General features: G+C 41.9%; 1 protein-coding gene across 1 annotated transcript in view; it reads right to left on the bottom strand.

Moving 5' to 3' along the window:
* Window positions 1-20,713, bottom strand: part of LOC138949393 (serine/threonine-protein kinase N2-like) — a 104,366-nt gene that overhangs the window by 59,977 nt on the left and 23,676 nt on the right. The window contains exon 2 of the mRNA XM_070321206.1: window positions 1,168-1,275. Within this exon, the coding sequence (XP_070177307.1) occupies window positions 1,168-1,275 (108 nt within the window). The remainder of the gene's footprint in view (window positions 1-1,167; window positions 1,276-20,713) is intronic.

Below are 20,713 nucleotides of genomic sequence, written 5' to 3'. Positions count from 1 at the left end.
AGCAGCAACTTGGACCTTCAAAACAGTCAACACCAGTCTTTCAAAAACTTTCATAATGTGAGAAGTGAGAGCTACAGGCCTATAGTCATTCAGACATGACACCTTAGGCTTCTTCGGCACTGGCACAATGCAAGAAGTTTTCCAAGCAGATGGAATTTTGCACAAAGACAACGACATGGAAAACATGGTGTGAAAAATCTTGCACAGCTGATCAGCACAGATGGACAAGACCAAGTGCGCACGAAAAAATCCTGTAATCCATGTCAGAGTTCGGTGGGTTATAGAAACACGAAAATACCCAGCATGCTTCCTCCGAAAGCGGCGTATGGCTGCCTAAATGGCGGGGTAAAAACGGTCATACACGTAAAATTCCACTCGTGCAAAACACGAGTGTATGTGGGAGTTTCAGCCCACGAACGCAGAAGAAGAAGAAGAAGAAGAAGAAGAAGAAGAAGATATAGTACTGTGAAGTTACCCTCGTGGAAATCTAGGCTGCTTTCTCACTGTGGAAAAGCGAGCTGCCATACAGTATGGCGCGCTACCCATTTTTCCCTTCTTAATCCTGCATGCGTGTGTATTTCCAACTTGTGGACTTCGGTACTGTATTGTGCGCAGTCTACTACACAAAGTTGACTCGGGGAAATAAATCCCTCATCGAATGTGAAGATCGACCTCACGCCGATAGCAACGAATGGTTTTGAAGCCAGCTGCGCTATTGACTGAGCTATTTCCCAACCCTATTTTGAGGCCTGGGTTTACGTACATGAGAAAGTTAACAACCGTGTGGAAAAAAGATTGACTGAATGAAAAGCCTGATATCAACTGGGCAAAGTCGACTTCATGAAGCTTGGCATTTAATTGTTAGGTAAAAAAAACTTTTCAGAAAATTGACAACCGGGTGGAAAATAAATTGACTGAATGTAAAGCCCCATATGAACTGGGCGAAGTCAAATTCACAAAGCTCGCTGCACAAGCTCTCAGGCACTGAATTTTTCGTAAAAAGACTTCGGAAAGTCAACTCCGGGCTCTTCTTCTTCTTCAGCGTTTGATGATGGTTGTGTCTAAATTCGTGGGCCCTGATGTTGACAAAGTGGGCTGTCAGTCTGAGGTCACCTTCGGGCTCAATTACGAAAGCATTTAAAAAAAGAAAAGTGAAAGAAATGACACCTCTTTGAGTTCCTCCAAGCGTGCTTGAATGTCGGCATCCGAGAGGTCGGGGTCCAGTCCAAAGCGCATGCCCAAGTCTAGTTGGTATGAGTTGCGCATGGCACCTCCCTGCAACACACAACCACAACACTCTGTTACATGCACAACACTCTGTTACAACCACAAGGATGTCCAAATCTCAACATCTTAACTCGCCAGAAGGTCACTAGCCCGGCAGAAATATCAGAAATTTCACTGGCCCGGTACATACCACAGTTGATCTCATCTGCAGTGTTTATATGGCTTTTAAAACCCGATATTACAACAATAGATTCGCATTTGACTAGAATTTTCATTGGCCAGCCGGGTGAGTTGCCAGGCAATTTCTCCTAGCCCAGCGGATTTTTTACTCGCCCTTGGCGACCGGCCGGACGATTTGGCCATCCCTGCAACCACAACACTCTGTTACAACCACAACACTCTGTTACAACCACAACACTCTGTTACAACCACAACACTCTGTTACAACCACAACACTCTGTTACAACCACAACACTCTGTTACAACCACAACACACTGTTACAACCACAACACTCTGTTACAACCACAACACTCTGTTACAACCACAACACTCTGTTACAACCACAACACTCTGTTACAACCACAACACTTTCTTTACTGTTACACTTACACCAACACTGCAGGTGACAGCACATGCTTGGCTAAATAATTCTCCACTTTATGTTGCAATGTCAAGAGATTACTTTGATTGGTTTGATAAATCAGTAAAAAAAAAAAAAAAAAAAAAAAAAAAAAAATACCAGCACAGCAACCACCACCGTTGTTGATGGGCTTTGATCACCCACGCATACTTTTACAATCTGACCTATTGGTCTGACCCCTAAGCCAGTCGACTGTCCCCGAGTATTTTGACCTGTACAGCAATCAGTCTCTTAATTGACCAAGTTTCCCCCTAAAAACGACAAAGCCAGAACAAGTTGGAGCTACATTTTCAATTGAGGTCCAACTGACCTGACCTATTGTCCAAAGAGTCTTGATCAACACTGCCGATTAGATTTAATTTTCATGTCCTTTTTTTTCTGGTATTTAAAAACTCAGCTCTGATTCTGGAGAAAAAGAAAATTCAATCCTGAATCAAAAGGACACTGATGTTCACACAGGTGTTTCCCCACCACAACAACATTCCGTGATGAGCTTGATCCGACACTACGGGGGGGAAAGTTCATAAACATCATTCGCTACCGCAGAATGATGCATGTTTCACATGAATGCAAGTTATCGATGATTACGGTACTGAAAGAAGAGAGAGGAGAAGCAAAAAGAAGAAGCAAAAAGAAGAAGAAGAAGAAGATCTAGAAGAAAAAGAAAAAGAAAAAAAAAACTGAGAAAAAAATAGTGAAAACAAAAAAAAGCGAAAGAAGAAGCACAATGGGCGGTTCTGTTGAGGTTATGCCCCCTCTTTCTTTTGGCTGGTAACTGGCGCCACCTTGCGGCAAGATCACACGAGAAAGGAAAAAAAACCTTGCATTGGTCCCAAATAGCATATTGGTTTGGTAACAGTTCGTGTGTAAGTCGTGCATTTTATACGGTATTCGTAAACAGACAATGGTCGGTTCTGGTGAGGTTATGCCCCTTCTTAAATCTTTCGGCTGGTAACTGGCGCCACCTCGCGGCAAGATCACAGGAGTTGTCTCGCGTTATCACCCCAGAAGCGCTCATTACTGAATTAGTGAATTACATAAAATAGCATCACAGACTCACAACATGATAACAAGAAAGCTGCACACTGTGAGAGCAACATCAACACTGGATGCACTTACAAACCAAACGGCGCGCGATCGTGACGCCTTCACTCCACTGAAGATCGTTACCTTCCTCAACCTACTCTTCGCCATTTTACTCAATTTCACCAAGGTGTACATTTTCGCACCGTCACTTTCCTAAATCCTTTGTTCGAAATGTTAAATTTCAGTTCCTGTTTCTGAGTTTGCCGACACAGCTTAAACTGCAATTGCTGCGCTGGGTTTGCATGAAGCGAAAACACTGGTCACCCACAGTGTGTGTGTTAAGCGCAAACAACAGCCCCAAAAGAAAAGAGACAACAACTAAAAAAGAGAGCAATGCAATTGCAAATCGTCCGTCGCACATGCAAGCAGGTGATCAGAAGATACGAGGGATGAAGGTGATCGAAGAGAGATAGGTGGGTGGGTGGGTCCACGGGAGGTGTGGGTGGGGAATGGAGTGGGGCCAGAAGCAAAGAATGAAAGATCAATGGGAAGTGGTTGGACAGTAGTGATGGTGGGTGGGTAGGGTTGTGGGGGGGGGGGGGGAGAGGAGGGAGAAGCAGGAAAAGCAGGAAGACTTTTCACAGTTTCAGTACACCAGCGGTGCCTCACCCTGTAGCAGCAATAATTACATCACGATTCACACAGCCAATCAATTCACACAGCCAATCAATAACAATGTTGGAAGAACAAAACCACCAGCACAGAATCAGGGGAAGACATGTGGCAATATATGTCACAGCGCAGGTGGCATCAACAAGAATCAAGGTTGAAGTCTGTAGTGTAATAGGTGGAAACCCAAACCCCCCAGGAAGATTTTCATTGCTAACATGATACACACCGTCTGTCTCAGACTGTCCAGGGTTGTGAATGAATACTGTATTTCATTTTCATAATCTCTGGGACTGGGAGAGGAAATGACCGGAGGGGCCTGCATGACTGCAGATTCTCAAGCTGCATGAAATCTCTCCACAAAGAAACTCATCAGTTAGCGCCAACCCCCAGCCACCCTCCCCAAAGAAAATGTATGCGCTTCATCACAAAGTACAGTACATGTATGCATTAAATCTCTACACAAAGAAACAGATTAGGCACCAACCCCAGCCAGTGAGCCACCCCTCCCCCTCCCCAAAGAAAATGTATGGCTTCATCACAAAGTACATCATTGCATTAAATCTCTACCCCAGCCACCCTTCCCCCTCGCCAGAAGAAACGTATGCCCTTCATCAAAAAGTCCATGTAAGTAATACCAGAGACTATAGAGTATACTCTACAGTCTCTGGTAATACCCCCACATATAGCATAGTCTGTCTTAGTCTGCAATACACAAAGTGACAAACATTCCTGATGACTAAATCTACATCACAACATGGCTTCATGAATAATGCTGTATAGCCCAAACAATCCAGTGTATGTTCTAATCCTTCTAACAAAATTGCAAGCCTTCGAAATCCACTAACAAAATTACACTTATCCCTCCCGCACCAGCTTGCCAGCCAATTATGGTGAGTGTCTGTTCTCTTGCCCTGTCAGGCCTGAAGACATAACGCCCATGCACAATGCTGCACGATAAACTCGACAGTTTGTTGCAATTCTGTCTCAGCACATCGCAATCTGCTGCTTCTGGCCGACTTAAAGTTAAAGGGCAAACAAAAACAGAAAATCTATTCTCGAACAATCAGAAAAATACCCTCCACTGACAGTCTGTCATGGCCAATTATAGCGAGTGTTGTCTCTTCCCATTCCTGGGACCAAAAGACAGAGCACTCATGTGCAATTGCTGCATAAACTCAACTGTCAAAGAAAGAAAAATAAGAAAGTCAAACAATGTTTTACCAAAATTGTAATCAATTTAAAAAAAAAAAAAAAGGTCTTGACAGTGTCGCCTCAACTTTTGTAAAAACCCAGATATGATGTCATCTAGTGACGTTTATGGCAAAGAAAAACTGAACTGTTTGCTGTAATTTTGCCCAAATCTGAGCACACTGCGCTAAACACTGCTTCAAGGCTTGGCTGAATCATGGGCAAGCAAAAGACAAACAATTCTTGAACATCTCAAAAAACACTGTCGTCTTGTGATTTATGCAGGTTCTTTTTCTTTGTTCATGAGCTGAAACTCCCATGATCTTTTACGTGTATCAGACTGTTTTTAACCCGCGCCACGGGGGAAGTATGCTAGGTATTTGCGGGTTTTTGTAACCACATATATATAATATAATATGTGTCTGCAGATAAATTGACATTGAGATAAAAAAAAAATCTCCATCCTTAACCCACCAGACATAACCGGGATTCGAACCCACGAACTTCCGCATGGGAGGTTGGTGTCTTATCCACTAGGCCTGTTAATTTATGCAGGTATATATTATGTAATTTTGAAGAACCTCAAGTCGGCTATTAGAAGCTACAAACAAGTCGCTTGAAAGTTTGACATCAAAACATGTATTCAATCTGTAGGCATGAAACTAAACGATCAACACTGAAAAGCAAGCTATCGAATACCCAGACCACATTGTAGCAAGGTTTGGCCAGCCAGAAACTCTAAGAACTTGATGGGCAGTGTTTCTGTATCATGTTAAGTTAAACACAGGCAAAAATAAGGTTTTGTTCAAAGTCCTATGAAATCAGCGCAAAACATGATGGGGCAAAAACCAGTGATACACGTTCTACAACAGGGTTCTGGCCTCAAAACTTGACTAAATGTAAAGAAGGGTGGGGATATCATCTGAATTTGTATGTAAAGTTTAATGAAAATCGATCTGTCCAGTAGTTTTCAGGGAATCATTCTAGTATTCTAAACACACACACACACACACACATACCCACACCCACATAAGTCACCACCCTCGTCTTGATTCTCAGTCTATCAGAAAACATTTACTGATCAAAACTTGACTGAATGTTAAAAAAAAGTACTAAATCAGAATGCAAGCATAATATTGAAAATGCCAACTACACGAAATGTTGATTTCAGACAGAGAAAATTTCAGGACCAGACACCAGTACTCGCTATGAATTTGTCCTCCACATTGAACTCTCCGGATTGTCTCCCTTCCACTGAATTCCACTGGCACTGCACAAGTCAACAGTCTGCAGTTCATTTCAATGTATGAATTGTTCACTTTAACCTGTACCAGAGGGAATCCTTTTACACAAAGTGCAGATCAGATGGTAATTTAAGGAGTAGTGAGATTGCAAGTGCGATAAAAGGGGTCGGTAGGGTGGGGGTGGGGGATAAAGAGTGAGTGAGAGAGAGAGAGAGAGAGAGTGAGAGAGAGAGAGAGAGAGAGAGAGAGAGAGAAGAGAGAGAGAGAGAGAGAGAGAGAGAGAGAGAGAGAGAGAGAGAGAGAGAGAGAGAGAGAGAGAGAGAGAGAGAGAGAATTGAATTGAACTTTATTTAACAAAAACAAGGATTAAGATTTAAGGCTACAACTTTTCTTACAATCTGTCCTTGAGAGAGAGAGAGAGAGAGAGAGAGAGAGAGAGAGAGAGAGAGAGAGAGAGAGAGAGAGAGAGAGAGAGAGAGAGAGAGAGAGAGAGAGAGAGAGAGAGAGAGCACTCTCCTATTCATATACCTTTTGTTAATAAAAAATTTGTTCAAAACAAAAGGTTAACAAGAAGAGCAAACGCTCGATCGAGTCACTTTCGCAGTTCTGAATATTATATGAGGCATCAGATGGACAGGAAGAAATTGCTATTCACAACACAATGCATACCTGAAGAATTCAAGACATACCTGTGACCTTGAAAAAGGTCAAAGGTCACCAAAGCAGACGTCAAAGTGTAGAGGTCACTGGGAGTCACGTTCACATAAAATTTGAGCCCGGTCACTTTTATAGTTTCCGAGAAAAGCCCAACGTTAAGTTGTGTGTTGCCGAACAGAAAAGGCTAGTTATCTCCCTTGTTTTTCTGATAACGTTCGTAAAAGGCTACAGATGTAAATACTTTGATGTAAAGAATAATCCTACAAAGTTTCAATCACATCCGATGAACTTTGTCAAAGATATAAAATGTCTAATTTTTCCTTTGACGCTGACCTGTGACCTTGAAAAAGGTCAAAGGTCAACGAAACCATCGTTAAAGTGTAGAGGTCATTGGAGGTCACGACTAAACAAAATATGAGCCCGATCGCTTTGATAGTTTCCGAGAAAAGTCCAACGTTAAGGTGGTGTCTACGGACGGCCGGCCGGACAGACTAACACTGACCGATTACATAGAGTCACTTTTTCTCAAGTGACTCAAAAACAATACTTTTTTCCATGATTAACAGGAAGACCTGCTAAAAATAAATATTAAATGCTCCAGTCCCCCTTGACATAACTGCTTCAGTTAACTCATTGTCTCCCAGGTATGGATATATATATATATATCCGTACCCACTCATATGGCGCTATCTGACCAGATACGGATATCCGCTCAGACTGTTACAGTGTAAGTTTCAGTTGCTTCCTGTAATGTCGATCTAACGCCTGCATTCCAGCGTGTTGATACACAGTTACTACAATTCTGAGTGACCTGCTGCAGCACAGCTGGTCTCGGCTACAAAAAACTTCGTCAACATAGGTGGGGTACAAAGTGTTAATGTGCCTGCAGCTAGGCAGCTCAAACCAGAACTTCCCAACAGTCACCACAACCACAGGAAAATGATACATTGATAGTGCATGCATTGCAGAAAGTGTGAATCATTGTGCACAAGCTGCATTTGTGTAGAAGTGTTAAGCCCTCGTGTCACTCTGTGTTCTGCTGTCCCAGTGAACTCCCATCCATCACAATCATCCTTCAAAGCTTGGTGTTGACAGCACACTGTTCACTTTGAACTCAACTGTACTCTCAGGTTGGTGGCAATTCCAACCACAAAGATGTACACATGCTATGGATGTACACATGCTATGGATGCACACATGAAACATTGAAACATGCGCACCCACACAAGTGTCACACACACACACACACACACACAGTTTAAGAGACTGACCAGGCTCTGGCCTCTCTCTCGCACAAACTGACAGTGTTAAAAGTCAGATAAAGTCAACAGTACAAACTGCATCCATCTCTCTTTCTCTCCCTCTCCCACATACACACACTCACTTTTCAGGCATGGGAATTGAAAACTGTAAAAAAGGCTGAAAATTTATAACTGAAGACGCGAAGCCTCAAGTCTCCCGCCTAGCCTTACGAGGGGGGTCCGGGGGCATGCCCCCCCCCCCCCCCCCCTGGAAAAAAATGTCTCCAAAGAACCCAGATGGTGCAATCTGGTGTCATCTGAGCTCCAAGTTTGCCATTAAATTCTGTTTTTAGAATCAGAGTTTTTAGTACCAATTTTTGCTTTTTTGAAGAAAGAAAATATATACATGTATTATATGGTTTAAATTTGTAAAAAAATTGATCTGTTGAGACAAACAGGAAAATGTAACTTGTAACACAATCTGTGCAATCTGGTTTACTTTCAAACATAAAAGTTCAAGTAACTGAGGCGGGCGGTAGCAGTGCGTGAACAAAGTACGGAAAGTTTTCGCGGGCTTTTGCGTAAAGGCAAAAGTAACCGGTGCTTTTTTTGTGTGCCTCCCCCCTTTATTTTTTTCGGCGGACACTTTTGCTTTTTCGGCGGAACAAAAAAAATTATTCCGTTCGGAGGACAATTCCCATGCCTGACTTTTCTCTAGAAAGATCTGCGCAAATGCTAGTATCATATCAATATCATACCAGAAAGATCATGCCTATCACTAACTAGTACCAGGAGTATTGATTGATTGATTCAAATGTTGGTGGTCCTTTCTACTTGAAAGATTAAACAAAAAATGTGTGTGTGTGGGGGGGGTGTATGTTCCAGCAGAATGTATTACTCTTCTCTCTCCCCTCACATGATACAACCTTCTGGCAGGAAGCAATGTGCATCTCCATCTCTCAAGTGAAGGAGAACCACCTACTGCAGTGTACCACCGGAAAGATGCATGATTCTTCTCTCCCCTCACATGATACAACCTTGGGAAAGAGGTGCTGCATGCAGGCTTATGGCAGCCGCCTTCATAAGTGGGTTAAGTGGCAAATGGTTCAGTTAGCCCAGCATCAAGATGGGAGGGAATTGGCATTGGTGGTGTGTTGCAAAAGCACTTTACATTCATCCAGGCTGCCAATTAATACAGTGCAATCCACCTTTTAAGACCTCAAAAAATCTGAGATAATCGGGTCTTAAAAAGGAGGGAGTCTTAAAATGGGGGTAATTTTACAGAGGTTATGAACAGAAAGTCTGAGAAAACAAGGTCTTTAAAAGGAGGGAGTCTTAAAATGGGGGTAATTTTACAGAGGTTATGAACAGAAAGTCTAAGAAAACAAGGTCTTAAAAAGGATGAAGTCTTAAATTGGGGGGTCTTAAAAGGGAGGTTCCACTGTATCACCAGAGAGTTCTGATCCAAGGCATTCACTGGTCCGTGGACAAATCAAGACATTCAACCTTATGATGCTGAAACTCATACCACTTACTGTTTCCCAAAGAGTGTAAATACAGTGGAACCCCCCATTTAAGACCCCTCCTTTTTAAGACCCTGTTTTCTCAGACTTTGTGTCCATAACCTGTGTAAATGTACCCCCATTTTAAGACTCCCTCCTTTTTAAGACCTGATTTGTTCAGATTGTTCTAGGTCTTAAAAGGGGGGGTTTCACTGTAAACAGTGCACTGACCATGAGGTGTACCACATGCATTATGCCAACTGCTACAATAGAACTCCCTTTTTTCAGCTTTAATCATTGCAGTAAATTATTGTACACACTTTTTCACCTGAACCAAACAGATCAGCCAAGTCCATCTTAGCCATTTTGTTTGTTTATTTGTTGTTTAACGTCCAGCCGACTACGCAGAGCCATATCAGGACGAGGAAGGGGGGGATGAAGGGGGCCACTTGTCAAGCGATTCCTGTTTACAAATGCACTAACCCATTACTTGTGTCCCAGCAGGCTTTAGTAAAACTAAATTAATACCTACTGGAAGATTACCAGTTTCCAGTATGTTAAAATAGGCTTAACCTATCTACTGCTGGACTTACATCAGAACACTAACAGATTAAACTATACATGAATCGCGAGACAAGCGGCAAGAGAAGAGATTTTTGGAAAAAATATAGGTGAATGAGCAAGAAGGCAGAAAAAAGAAAAGAATTCATGAAGAAAAAGAGAGCATGACAGGAAAGAGGAACCAAAAATCTACCTAACAGCAAACTAGAAAGCTCCTGCGGTTCCAAAAACAGGAGGGGCCTTTAATTTCATAACCGCAGTGCCCCACTGCGGGACCATCTTAGCCATAAATCCTGACATTTTATTCCAAAGAAAGGGAAGAGAAGACTGGTGGAGAGGGATTCATTGTTACCACATAAGAAATAGCAGAACGTTGCCCAACCAGACTCACTGCCACAATAGTCGCAAGGGTTAGGGAGTTAGCAGCAGGAAGAAACACAAGCATGCTCTCTGACGACATTTACAGCCTCTCCAAGCCTCTGCTTTTAGACTTTACGACGGCGCCTGGAAAGGCACCAGAAGTGTTTTGGGAGGCAAAAAGCGGAGTTCCCGCACCAAGGTTACTGCTCTTCTGTGTCTTATTAGCTGCAAAGATGCACAGCCATCCTCGTTAGCCTACCCGCTTTATGGGAGGACCTGCCTTGCTTTGCTTGTTGCTCTCAGCTATCTTAATTGTTACTTATTTGCACAAGCTGCACCATTCCTGCAGCACTTAATCACGCAATGACACAAACTGAGGTCTGCACTGCAGCTCTTATAATGTTTCTTTTTCACGCTGGGGAGACTGGGAGAGAGGGAGAAAGGAGTTTTTTTCATTATCGAAAGTGGCACGACTGTTTAGTTTTGCACGCTCTTATGTGGTTGCTTGGTGTATGTGTGTGTGTGTGTGTGTCACTGTATGTGTGGTATTGTGTGCTATTGTGTTATTGTGTGTGTGTGTGTGTGTCACGCTGGGAAGACTGGGAGAGAGGGAGAAAGGAGGTGTTAGTTTTTTTCTCATCAAAAGTGGCACGACTGTTTAGTTCTGCACGCTCTTTTGTGGTTGCTTGGTGTGTGTGTGTGTGTGTGTGTGGTGTTTGTGTGTGTGTGTGTGTGTGTGTGTATGTGTGTGTGTGTGTGTGTGCGCGTGTATGTGTGTCACTGTGTGTGTGTGTGTCACGCTGGGAAGACTGGGAGAGAGGGAGAAAGGAGGTGTTATTTTTTTTTATCAAAAGTGGCACGTCTGTTTAGACAAACCGTCTCTTTGAAAGCTGGTATGCGTACTGTACTTAATCAAGTTAATGGTTTTCATTCACCAGCTTATCGTTGATACTATTCTAAACAAAACAGACCCTAACGAGGGGATGACAGTGGTTCAGCCTGCCTTTAACGTGTGCTCATTGGGAATTTTTGTCTGAATTCATTTCGTAAATTGACACAGGTATCATTCTGGCTTTTACAATGATTTCTCCTTCCTGCATTTAACATGAATGCAAACACTTACTTTATCAGATAAAAGTTTTGATCTGTAATTTCATGGTGCTACACATTTGTATTTAGCACAAGGCCACCTTTCGATATCCTTGGATTAATATCTACAGCAGTGTAAATGACCCCCTGCATGGGCTTTTAATTCTTTTTTTAATTTATTTGAAAGAGCCACCTGCACTTTACCAGCTGACACTGGTTTTTGACCTGAGCACCACAAGCTGAAATAATCCTGTAAACCAGGAAACAGGCTTGAAACTGTCTGGCTGCAAGATGGTAGTTTGATGTCTGACTCAAGGGGGTGGGGGGGTGTAAACTTACATAAACAGTGGGTTGACTAAGGTACAATGCAGGGGAACCCCCCTTCAACCCCCATCCACCCCCCCCCCCCCCCCCAAAACAAGAAAAGTTTAGCGGGCAACCTCTACCACAACCCAACCCCCTTCATCGACACTTTTTTTGGTTAAATTCTTAAAATGTTTCAATACCTATTACGAATACAACATTACAATTTACATTTTATTTAATGCCAGGGCTTACGGTATACTTACTAACACACATTGTTGCTATCAAAATAATGTTATTATTCGTCTTATTCTATGTTTAAAAAATCTGAAAATGTACATGTTACATGTACCTCTATTTTCAAGACTGGCCCCGTTTTCAGACCTGATATTCTGAGATTTGTGGCAGTCTGAAGTTGTGAAAAGGGGGGTTCTTTAACTGTAGTTAACACTAACAGAAATCCAGATACAATACAAAGCCAATGCCACCAGTAGCCTGGGGTGAGACTGAGAGACAATGTGTTCAGGGAAGAGCTGTCAGACTTTGATGGAGAGCAGGCCTCTGGGAGACTGACAGCCCTGATTTCACTCTCAGCAGGGCTAGCATTGTTGAGAAAATGGGGGGAGGTGTTAAATTACAGGTTTACAGAAACTCTAAAGTGGCCCACTTCATCTCCAGTGTTGATCCAAATGGTGGGGTAGGGACAGTGGAGGAGGAAAGATAATCAGACAGGAGTTTGATCAACTCTCAAATCTCTGCTTGTATTGAACTCAGTGAGCAATGCTGTGGATTCTACAGTGGAACCCCCCTTTTAAGACCCCCCAATTTCTTCTTGTTCTTCTGTGTTCGTGGGCTGAAACTCCCACGTACACTCGTGTTTTACACGAGTGGAATTTTACGTGTATGACCGTTTTTACCCCGCCATTTAGACAGCCACACGCCGCTTTCAGAGGAAGCATGCTGGGTATTTTCGTGTTTCTATAACCCACCGAACTCTGACATGGATTACAGGATCTTTTTCGTGCGCACTTGGTCTTGTGCTTGCGTGTACACACGGGGGGGGGGGGGGGGGGGGGGGTTCGGACATCTCTTGCCGAACGTGGGGACGAACTCACGCTGACAGCGGCCAACTGGATACAAATCCAGCGCGCTACCGACTGAGCTACATCCCCGCCAGACCCCCCAATTTAAGACTCCCTCCTTTTTAAGACCTTGTTTTCTCAGACTTTCTGTTCATAACCTCTAGTGTAAATGACCCCTTATTCTAAGACTCCGTCCTTTATAAGACCTGATTTTCTCAGATTTGTGGAGGTCTCACAAGGGGCTTTGAAATATATAATATATATATATATACATGTATATATATATATGTAATATATATATATGTACCGTACACACAAAAATGAACAACAACAAACTTGTCAATGTACAATTGGCATATTGCATACTGTAAGCTTGTGAAAGCTTCAGAACACCTGCAGCTGAAGGGCAGATTCACAGTTGTCCAAGCTACTCCTATCATTGCCACCTGAACAGTGTCATCTATAATGCTGCTACAGTGGAACCCCCCTGTTAAGACCTCCAAAAATCTGAGAAAATCAGGTCTTGAAAAGGACGGAGTCTTAAAACGGGGATACATAAATTTACAAAGCTTATGAACTGAAAATCTGAATTAGCAAGGTCTTAAAAGGGGTGATGTCTTAAACTGGGGGTCTTAAAAGGGGGGTTCCACTGTACTGACAGTGAGAACTGATTATTTTGCTCTAGCCTCTTGGGCCTGTCCAGTAATGTACTATGTCAAGCAAGCTAACACTGCAGTGTGACTGTGATTGTCACTCACTCACTATCAACACCACATCATCAGCACTAGTAATACATCTCTCATCTCTTATGTCATCAACTTGTGCACACAACTCCTCACTCTTTAATTGTCATAAGGACTGTGGGCCAATGCACATCAGCAAATGTATTATTGTATGGTTACTATGTAACACCAACCAGATCTCACTGTGGGCCAATTCACATCAGCAAATGTATTATTGTATGGTTACTATGTAACACCAACCAGATCTCATTTGTCATCCATCCTTGTGAATATATATAGGACTTTCCCCTTCAGAATGGTGTATTGTGATTGTATCAACTGATCCTGTGTGTCACTGTCAGTGCATTTAACAGTGTGTGTGTGTGTGTGTGTGTGTGCATGTGTGCGAGCGTACATGTGTGTGTGTGTGTGTGTGTGTGTGTGTGTGTGGTGTGTGTGTGTGTGTGTGTGTGTGTGTGTGTGTGTGTGTGTGTGTGTGTGTAACCTCATATACTGATATAGGCACGTCCAGTCTTAGTTTGGTTCATGTATATTAATTTTTGCGTCCTTGTACTTTATGAGTACATGTGAAACTGAATAACTTTTTGTAACACAAGCCTGACCAGTACAAAATAAAAACTAAATTTACCAAAACCGACAGCTCCCAACTTTTTTAAACTTAAAGGCACAGTGCGCCTCCCGTAAACCATCACACACAGTACAAACACCCTTCCATTTGAACGCTCACCAAACGGGAACATCGTGCCCTACGTAAAGAGCGAGCAATTTTCAAAGAATTAATTTTGTGGATTGTGTCAGAGACAATCAGACCGTGGTGCGTTTTGGCGCTAGACCTAACTTTTAAAATCTAAATAACAAACATTCTTAAATCATAAAAAAATTCTTTTTTCATGATCAAGACAAGATCAGTACAATTCGAAGTTTTGAAAGTTTGAAAAAAGAAACGCCCGGAAGCAGGGTCACGCAAAGGTCGTGGTTCTCGTTGCAGACGATGGTTTATGCCTATTGCCAGTTCCTCTGAACAGTCTAGTCAAAAGTCATCGTGAGAGTTCTTGTGAACCACAGCCGTTTGTTTCGTGCTTAGTTAGAGGTACATAATAATGTGCTATTGCTGATAAGCTCACAGCGAGTCGCATTCAAATTACTAACTCAGACGACTGCATTGTGAAAAAGGGAAACTGGATCACATGGGTTCACGATGGCTCAGGGGTAAAATAAACCACGCAAAAATAAATTCTTTGAAAATTGCTCGCTCTTTACGGAGGGCACCTGGGATGTTCTCAAGCGGTGAGTGTTTAAATGAAAGGGTGTTTGTACTGTGTGTAAAAGCCTGACAGTATCTGTGATGGTTTACGGGAGGCTTACTAAGTTACTGTGCCTTTAAGCTGAGATTCATGCACAGTCAACCAAATGGGCTCCCCTAGTATCACCCGCTAGATAATCCACATGAAGATTCTGTAAGTTAACGCCAGAAATGTTTGGCGCTTTTGGCACTGACAACGCAGCACTGCTTGAGCAGATGAGAATGAGCTTCCTACTTCATTAAATCGTTGAGTGAAAATCTCATGAGAAACAGCATGATTCTATGTGGGGGGCAAAGTGTTGAAGACAGCTACAATGTAAGCAGTATCAAAGTTACCATGCCATGGTCCATTTTGGACAATCAGCCCCAGTTTTAGCAAGAGCAGCACATTTTCCCCTCAAAGTCATCACAAATTATGAACATTGAAAGCATGCCACGCGAAACAAGTCAAACTGACAAAACACTGGGGAAGAACACAAGACAGGGGGACGGAAGAACAAGGGGAGGGAACACACCAGTAGACAGCAGTTATCGACCCCTGTTTACCTCCCACTTCTCCTGCTCCCCTTCGCTCAGCAAACACTCAAACATGGTGAACCAGAGACCAACCTCTGAGGGTCCTACTGGCCACAGCAACACTTACTGGATCGCCAGCAAACACTTGATGATATGTTGAACATAAACCTAGAGTCCCTGGTATAAATGTTCTACCACCAGCTGCTTCACTAGTCACCAGGAAGATGATACTCGGTACTCCACTAAAGTTCATCACATTCATGAATTCACATCTCTTGTACTGGGTTAGTGCAAGTTGTACACTTCAAAACAGTGTCTTCCCTGAAAATGTTCGAACACCATCTTCTTCACTATCACTTGTTACCAGGAAGCTGCATACTCCAATCAAGTTTACAACACAGTCATGTATTCACTCTTGTGGGTCAGTGCAAGTTGTTCACGTCAGAACTGTCTTCCCTGTACGAGTTCTGATAGTGGGTTACCAGTCTAATCACACCAATACTATTACTTTCCAGGGGCGGATCACATCATTTTTCGGGGGGGGGGGGGGGGGGGGGGGTGTTTCCAATACAAATTTGAGGGACAATTCGAAGACGCGAAACGTTTGAGGGTGTGAAGCATTCGAACACGTCTCCGAGGGGGGTCCGACATTTTTTGAGAAAAACAAGGAAAATGGAGCAAACGGGTGCAATCTGAGCCAAAAAACTTCCCCTAATAGTAATACCCATTCCAAAAAGTAAATTTAAGAAGACAAATTTGAATAATAAAAAAAAAAACTTGACCGATCTGGTATAACCTCAGAGCCAACAAATTACCCAACTACTTTCTCAAATCGCCACTTAGAAGACAAAGGCTGGCTCCTAGGGGGGTCCGGGGGCATTTTGAGAAAAATCAAGGAAAATGGAGCAATCTGAGCTATGTTTTTCTTTATTTTCAAATTTTTATTTTTCTCTCTTTTTAAACAATTTTTTTAGGCTAGGAGGGGGGGGGGATGTTCCGCCCCTGCTTTCCTTGTTTACTTACTGTTTTTTGCACTAAGTATCTGGGTGCTGCTAGTGCTACTCCAAGGGCAAGGCAATTCTGATGTGGGGTACCAATCTAATCCCATCACATTAATAATAATATCCTTGTTCACCTACTGTTTTCTGCACTAGTATTTGGGTGCAAGTTCACACAACACATTCCTTCACTCCCGTATTGGTCAATGTGTTGTTGTTCCTATCAGAACTGTCTTCCACAGTAAATTAGCAATAATAATCCATCAAATCTTCAGAAGAGCTCAAGGCTAAACAAGCTTCACCTGTACCTCAAGTAACAGATATTTTCCACCAGCGGAAGCGCTCCTTTTGGCCACAACAATTGGAAGATCAGGCAAAACAAGAGAAATTATCATTCTGTAATGCTTGAATTTTTTGGTTCTTCGGTTTTCAGGTGATTGAGGGATAGTAATGCCCCTTCTTTTTAAACTAATATGCCTTTCCTGAGTACCGCAAAGAAATAAAGAGACCACATTTAGATGATAGATAAGATTTCTGGAGTTCATACCATATCAAAATGCTTAGAACTTTCAATCACCATTTTCTCTAATTTTACAGCACATTTCCCACGCTCACCTTACAGTTACACGTACTTCTTCATATTTCACTCAACATACCCTACGTTCTCAATTCAAGTATTTCAAAATATGTGTGCAAGTTTTTAAGTCAAGCTGAGTCACTTCAGTGTGTTGTATAGCCTGATACTTTGATAGTGATATTAATTGGGCGAAATCTACTCCACGAAGCTTGCTGCAAATGGCTTTGGCACTGAATTTTCAGTAAAAAGACTGTGAAGTTTAACTTGAAATGAACTTTATGCTCGACAGCCATTACCTCTCCAAGAAAAATACAGTGGAACCCCCTTTTAAGACCTCCCCCCCTTTAAGACCTTGCTTTTTCAGATTCTCTTTTCATAACCTATGTAAATTGACCCCAATTTTAAGACTCTCATTATCTTTCAGACCTGAATTTCTCAGATTGTTGGAGGTCTTAAAAGGGGGGTTCCACTGTAGTGCTCCAAGTCAAGTGTAAAATCACTTCACCCTCACAGTCCCCAGGACGTCAGGCAGGCAATCAGGACACTACAGACTGCAAGGTGTGAAGCTTCCAGGGTGATAATACATGTGCACATCCTAGATACTGGGTCACAACTATGGGACATGGACACCAGGAAAAAAAGTAGGACTGAATTGAGTGAAATACTCTTTTTTAAGTGCAAAAGACATGCCTGTATCTTTTTCTGTCAAAGAGAGGACCTTTCATATCGGGGTTTCTTTAGAAATGACAATTAGACACATGCAGTACGCTCTATGTCGTGGGTTACATGGTTTCCACTTTAGGCTTCAATATCCCACAGGAAAGAACTTTAGCTCAGTTATTGCATGTGGCATGTGGACAACATTGATAAATAAATATGCAAACATGAAAGTTTGAAATTACAAGTTTCCATAAGTTAACTAGATCGAAGTAGAAAGTGGAAACCGTAACCCACGCAATTTCCAGGTGCAAAAGTTTTTCTTGTAGGTCAAATGTAGCAACTAGCCTTTTGGGTACCCTTTTGGGTTTTAATACATGATAGAAAGATTTAAGTGAGCAAAAAGTTTTCGATCTGTGCTCACTGGGTTTATGTGTATAGAGATAATACTGTCGTGAGTTACATGGAAACCATAGTTTGTAATGTCTTTTATTTCCAAAGAAAAGAACTAAAACTTGATTATTGCAATTTGCATGTGGACAACATTGATAAATAAATATGCAAACATGAAAGTTTGAAATTACAAGTTTCCATAAGTTAACTAGATCGAAGTAGAAAGTGGAAACCGTAACCCACGCAATGTCCAGGCGCAAAAGTTTTTTTTGTAGGTCAAATGTAGCAACTAGCGTTTTGGGCACCCTTTTGGGTTTTAATACATGATAGAAAGATTTAAGTGAGCAAAAAGTTTTCGATCTGTGCTCACTGGGTTTATGTGTATAGAGATAATACTGTCGTGAGTTTCATGGAAACCATAGTTCGTAATGTCTTTTATTTCCAAAGAAAAGAACTAAAACTTGATTATTGCATGTGGACTACATAGATAAATAACTATGCATACATGAAAGTTTGAAATTTTCAAGTTTCCATAAGCGACAATCCTAAATGAGAGAATTAATCGATTGTCGATCGTGCGTTGCAGAAGAATCGAAAATTTCATAATGGCGCCGATCATGAGAACACATGTGCTGCTCAAACTTTGCACCAGATCAAGCTTTAATCAGCAAAATATCGCAAAATTCGTCGATGAATATATGCTACAATTGTCAAAAAAGATTTTACAGGTCTCAAACAGTGAAGATACAGCGTGGTCTGTCGTGAGTTACGTCTCAAAAACCGGAAACGAATACGATTGGGTGGATAAATTCTCATTGTCTATTCACATGACCGGGTCAAACGTCATGAATGGAACTTTCGACGGTGTTCCCGCGATCTCACAACGCGTGTGTGATAGGCAATGCGGGATTTGTCGTCTGCTGTGGCCATGCTTTCGTGGGTTACAGATGGAAACGAAACAAGGGTGGGGTACATTCAAGCGCGATTATAAGCTGAAATAAATTTGTTTCCTACCGTAGTGCTGTGTTTTGAAAACCTAAATGTTGTTGAAATAAATAAATAATGACTTTGAATAACTTTGAGGTTTCCTTTGTTCAGCAGATCGCATTTTTTGATGAAGTTGAAACCGGAAACGACGGTAACCCACGATTACGTGTTTTCTTTGCCGATCAAACTCCCAGAAGAAGAAAAATAGATGTAATTCTTGAGTGTGTATGTCGAGAATAATCCTTCAGCTGACCCATAAACATCACAATAAAATTCACAGAGCTTTATTCTCCATTATGTACAGCTGCAACACAGACTGGTGTATTTTTGTCCCAGTTTTAGGTGCTGTTTTGGGGGCATTTTGGCTAAAAATTAAATCGTTTAAAACCCACAGCAATGTTTGGAAACCCAAACTTGGTTGTTACAGTAAGTCAAATCCATCCCCTTTGACATCAAAACATCCCCTTTGTCATCCATTGCTCAGAGATATTGTGACAGTCATTCAAAGTTGACAACCCATAGTATTTCCCAGTATCTAGGACGTGCACACATGATTGATGCTGTGCTGATGCTCAGACCCTGCCACCTTCCAGTCCGAGTCCTTGCCTTGCCTGCTCGAGTGTCCTGTGGCCCCTGCTAATCACGACCACCACTACCACTCAGAGGGAGGATGACCCCTGCCATCGACCACATCCGTACACTACTGAAACTTGTGTTCCAACTCCAAGACTAGTCAAAGTGGTCAGTTTTGCCAAGGAAACGCACAAGGAGACACATGATGACTTTTTAAAATGCAATTTGTATATCACCCTGAGCCCTATATTATACAGTCGAACCAAGTTCATTTGACATTAAAACACATGAAGGCCAAAGACCAACAACAACAAAATTAAAAAAAGAAGAAAGAAACCATGGGGAAAAAAGAGTCAGAAAAAAACACTTTTTTGAGTCAGTGTCCCCACAAAATGAATCTCCAATCTCCCTCAACTTATAAACTGTATAACCACAGCAAGAATCGCGAAGCATCAAGTTGCTTCTCTCCACATTACCACTCCAAGTGATAACACTGACAGTGCATCCCTGATCTGAGAGTGCACGTGATGAACGTCACCACTCCCACTGAATCCACTTCCTTGTTTTAAAGAGAGGGGATGAGATCAGGAAATTATAATTTTATTTTTAGCATGCTCCTACTGTGTACTCTCACTGCTCTTCACATAAGTGTTAAAAACAACAGAATAACAACAAAGTGTTACAATTCATTCGAGGAAGCTGAAGTTGTTGAGTAACCACACGTTGCAAACAGTAAAACTTGGCAGAGAGCCCTTGTTGAGTGAACTTGCATGAATGTATGCAGTGAAAAAAAAAGAAAACAACTGAGCATGAGAAATGTGCTGATGAAACACAACCAAAAACAGAATCAACACTCCAAAATAACAGCTGCCACTGCGATAATGACAATATTTCATTGCCTGAACACCTATGACTGATTCGTGAATCACTTGACTTGTGTACCAAAATAAACTTGCACTTGGAGCAGTAGTAGTCTAGTAAGTAGTAGTATGCATAGTGTGGTTTAAAAAAAAAGTGAGACTTTTCATCCTGTGGAAATAAAATGCAGCTGAGGGTAGTTGCTAAAAGTGAGATTCAGGCTGTAATCTTTGTTTTCGTCCTAACTAACTTAATTTAAGTCATAGGTTTTGCAGAATAAAAATCGTATTATGTGAAATGTTGCTTTCTGCTAAA

The sequence above is a fragment of the Littorina saxatilis genome, linkage group LG15 (assembly GCF_037325665.1).
Source record: "Littorina saxatilis isolate snail1 linkage group LG15, US_GU_Lsax_2.0, whole genome shotgun sequence".
In the NCBI taxonomy this organism is placed as follows: domain Eukaryota; kingdom Metazoa; phylum Mollusca; class Gastropoda; order Littorinimorpha; family Littorinidae; genus Littorina; species Littorina saxatilis.
The sequence above is the reverse complement of the archived record's forward strand: the minus strand, read 5'-3'. Positions and strand labels throughout refer to the sequence as shown.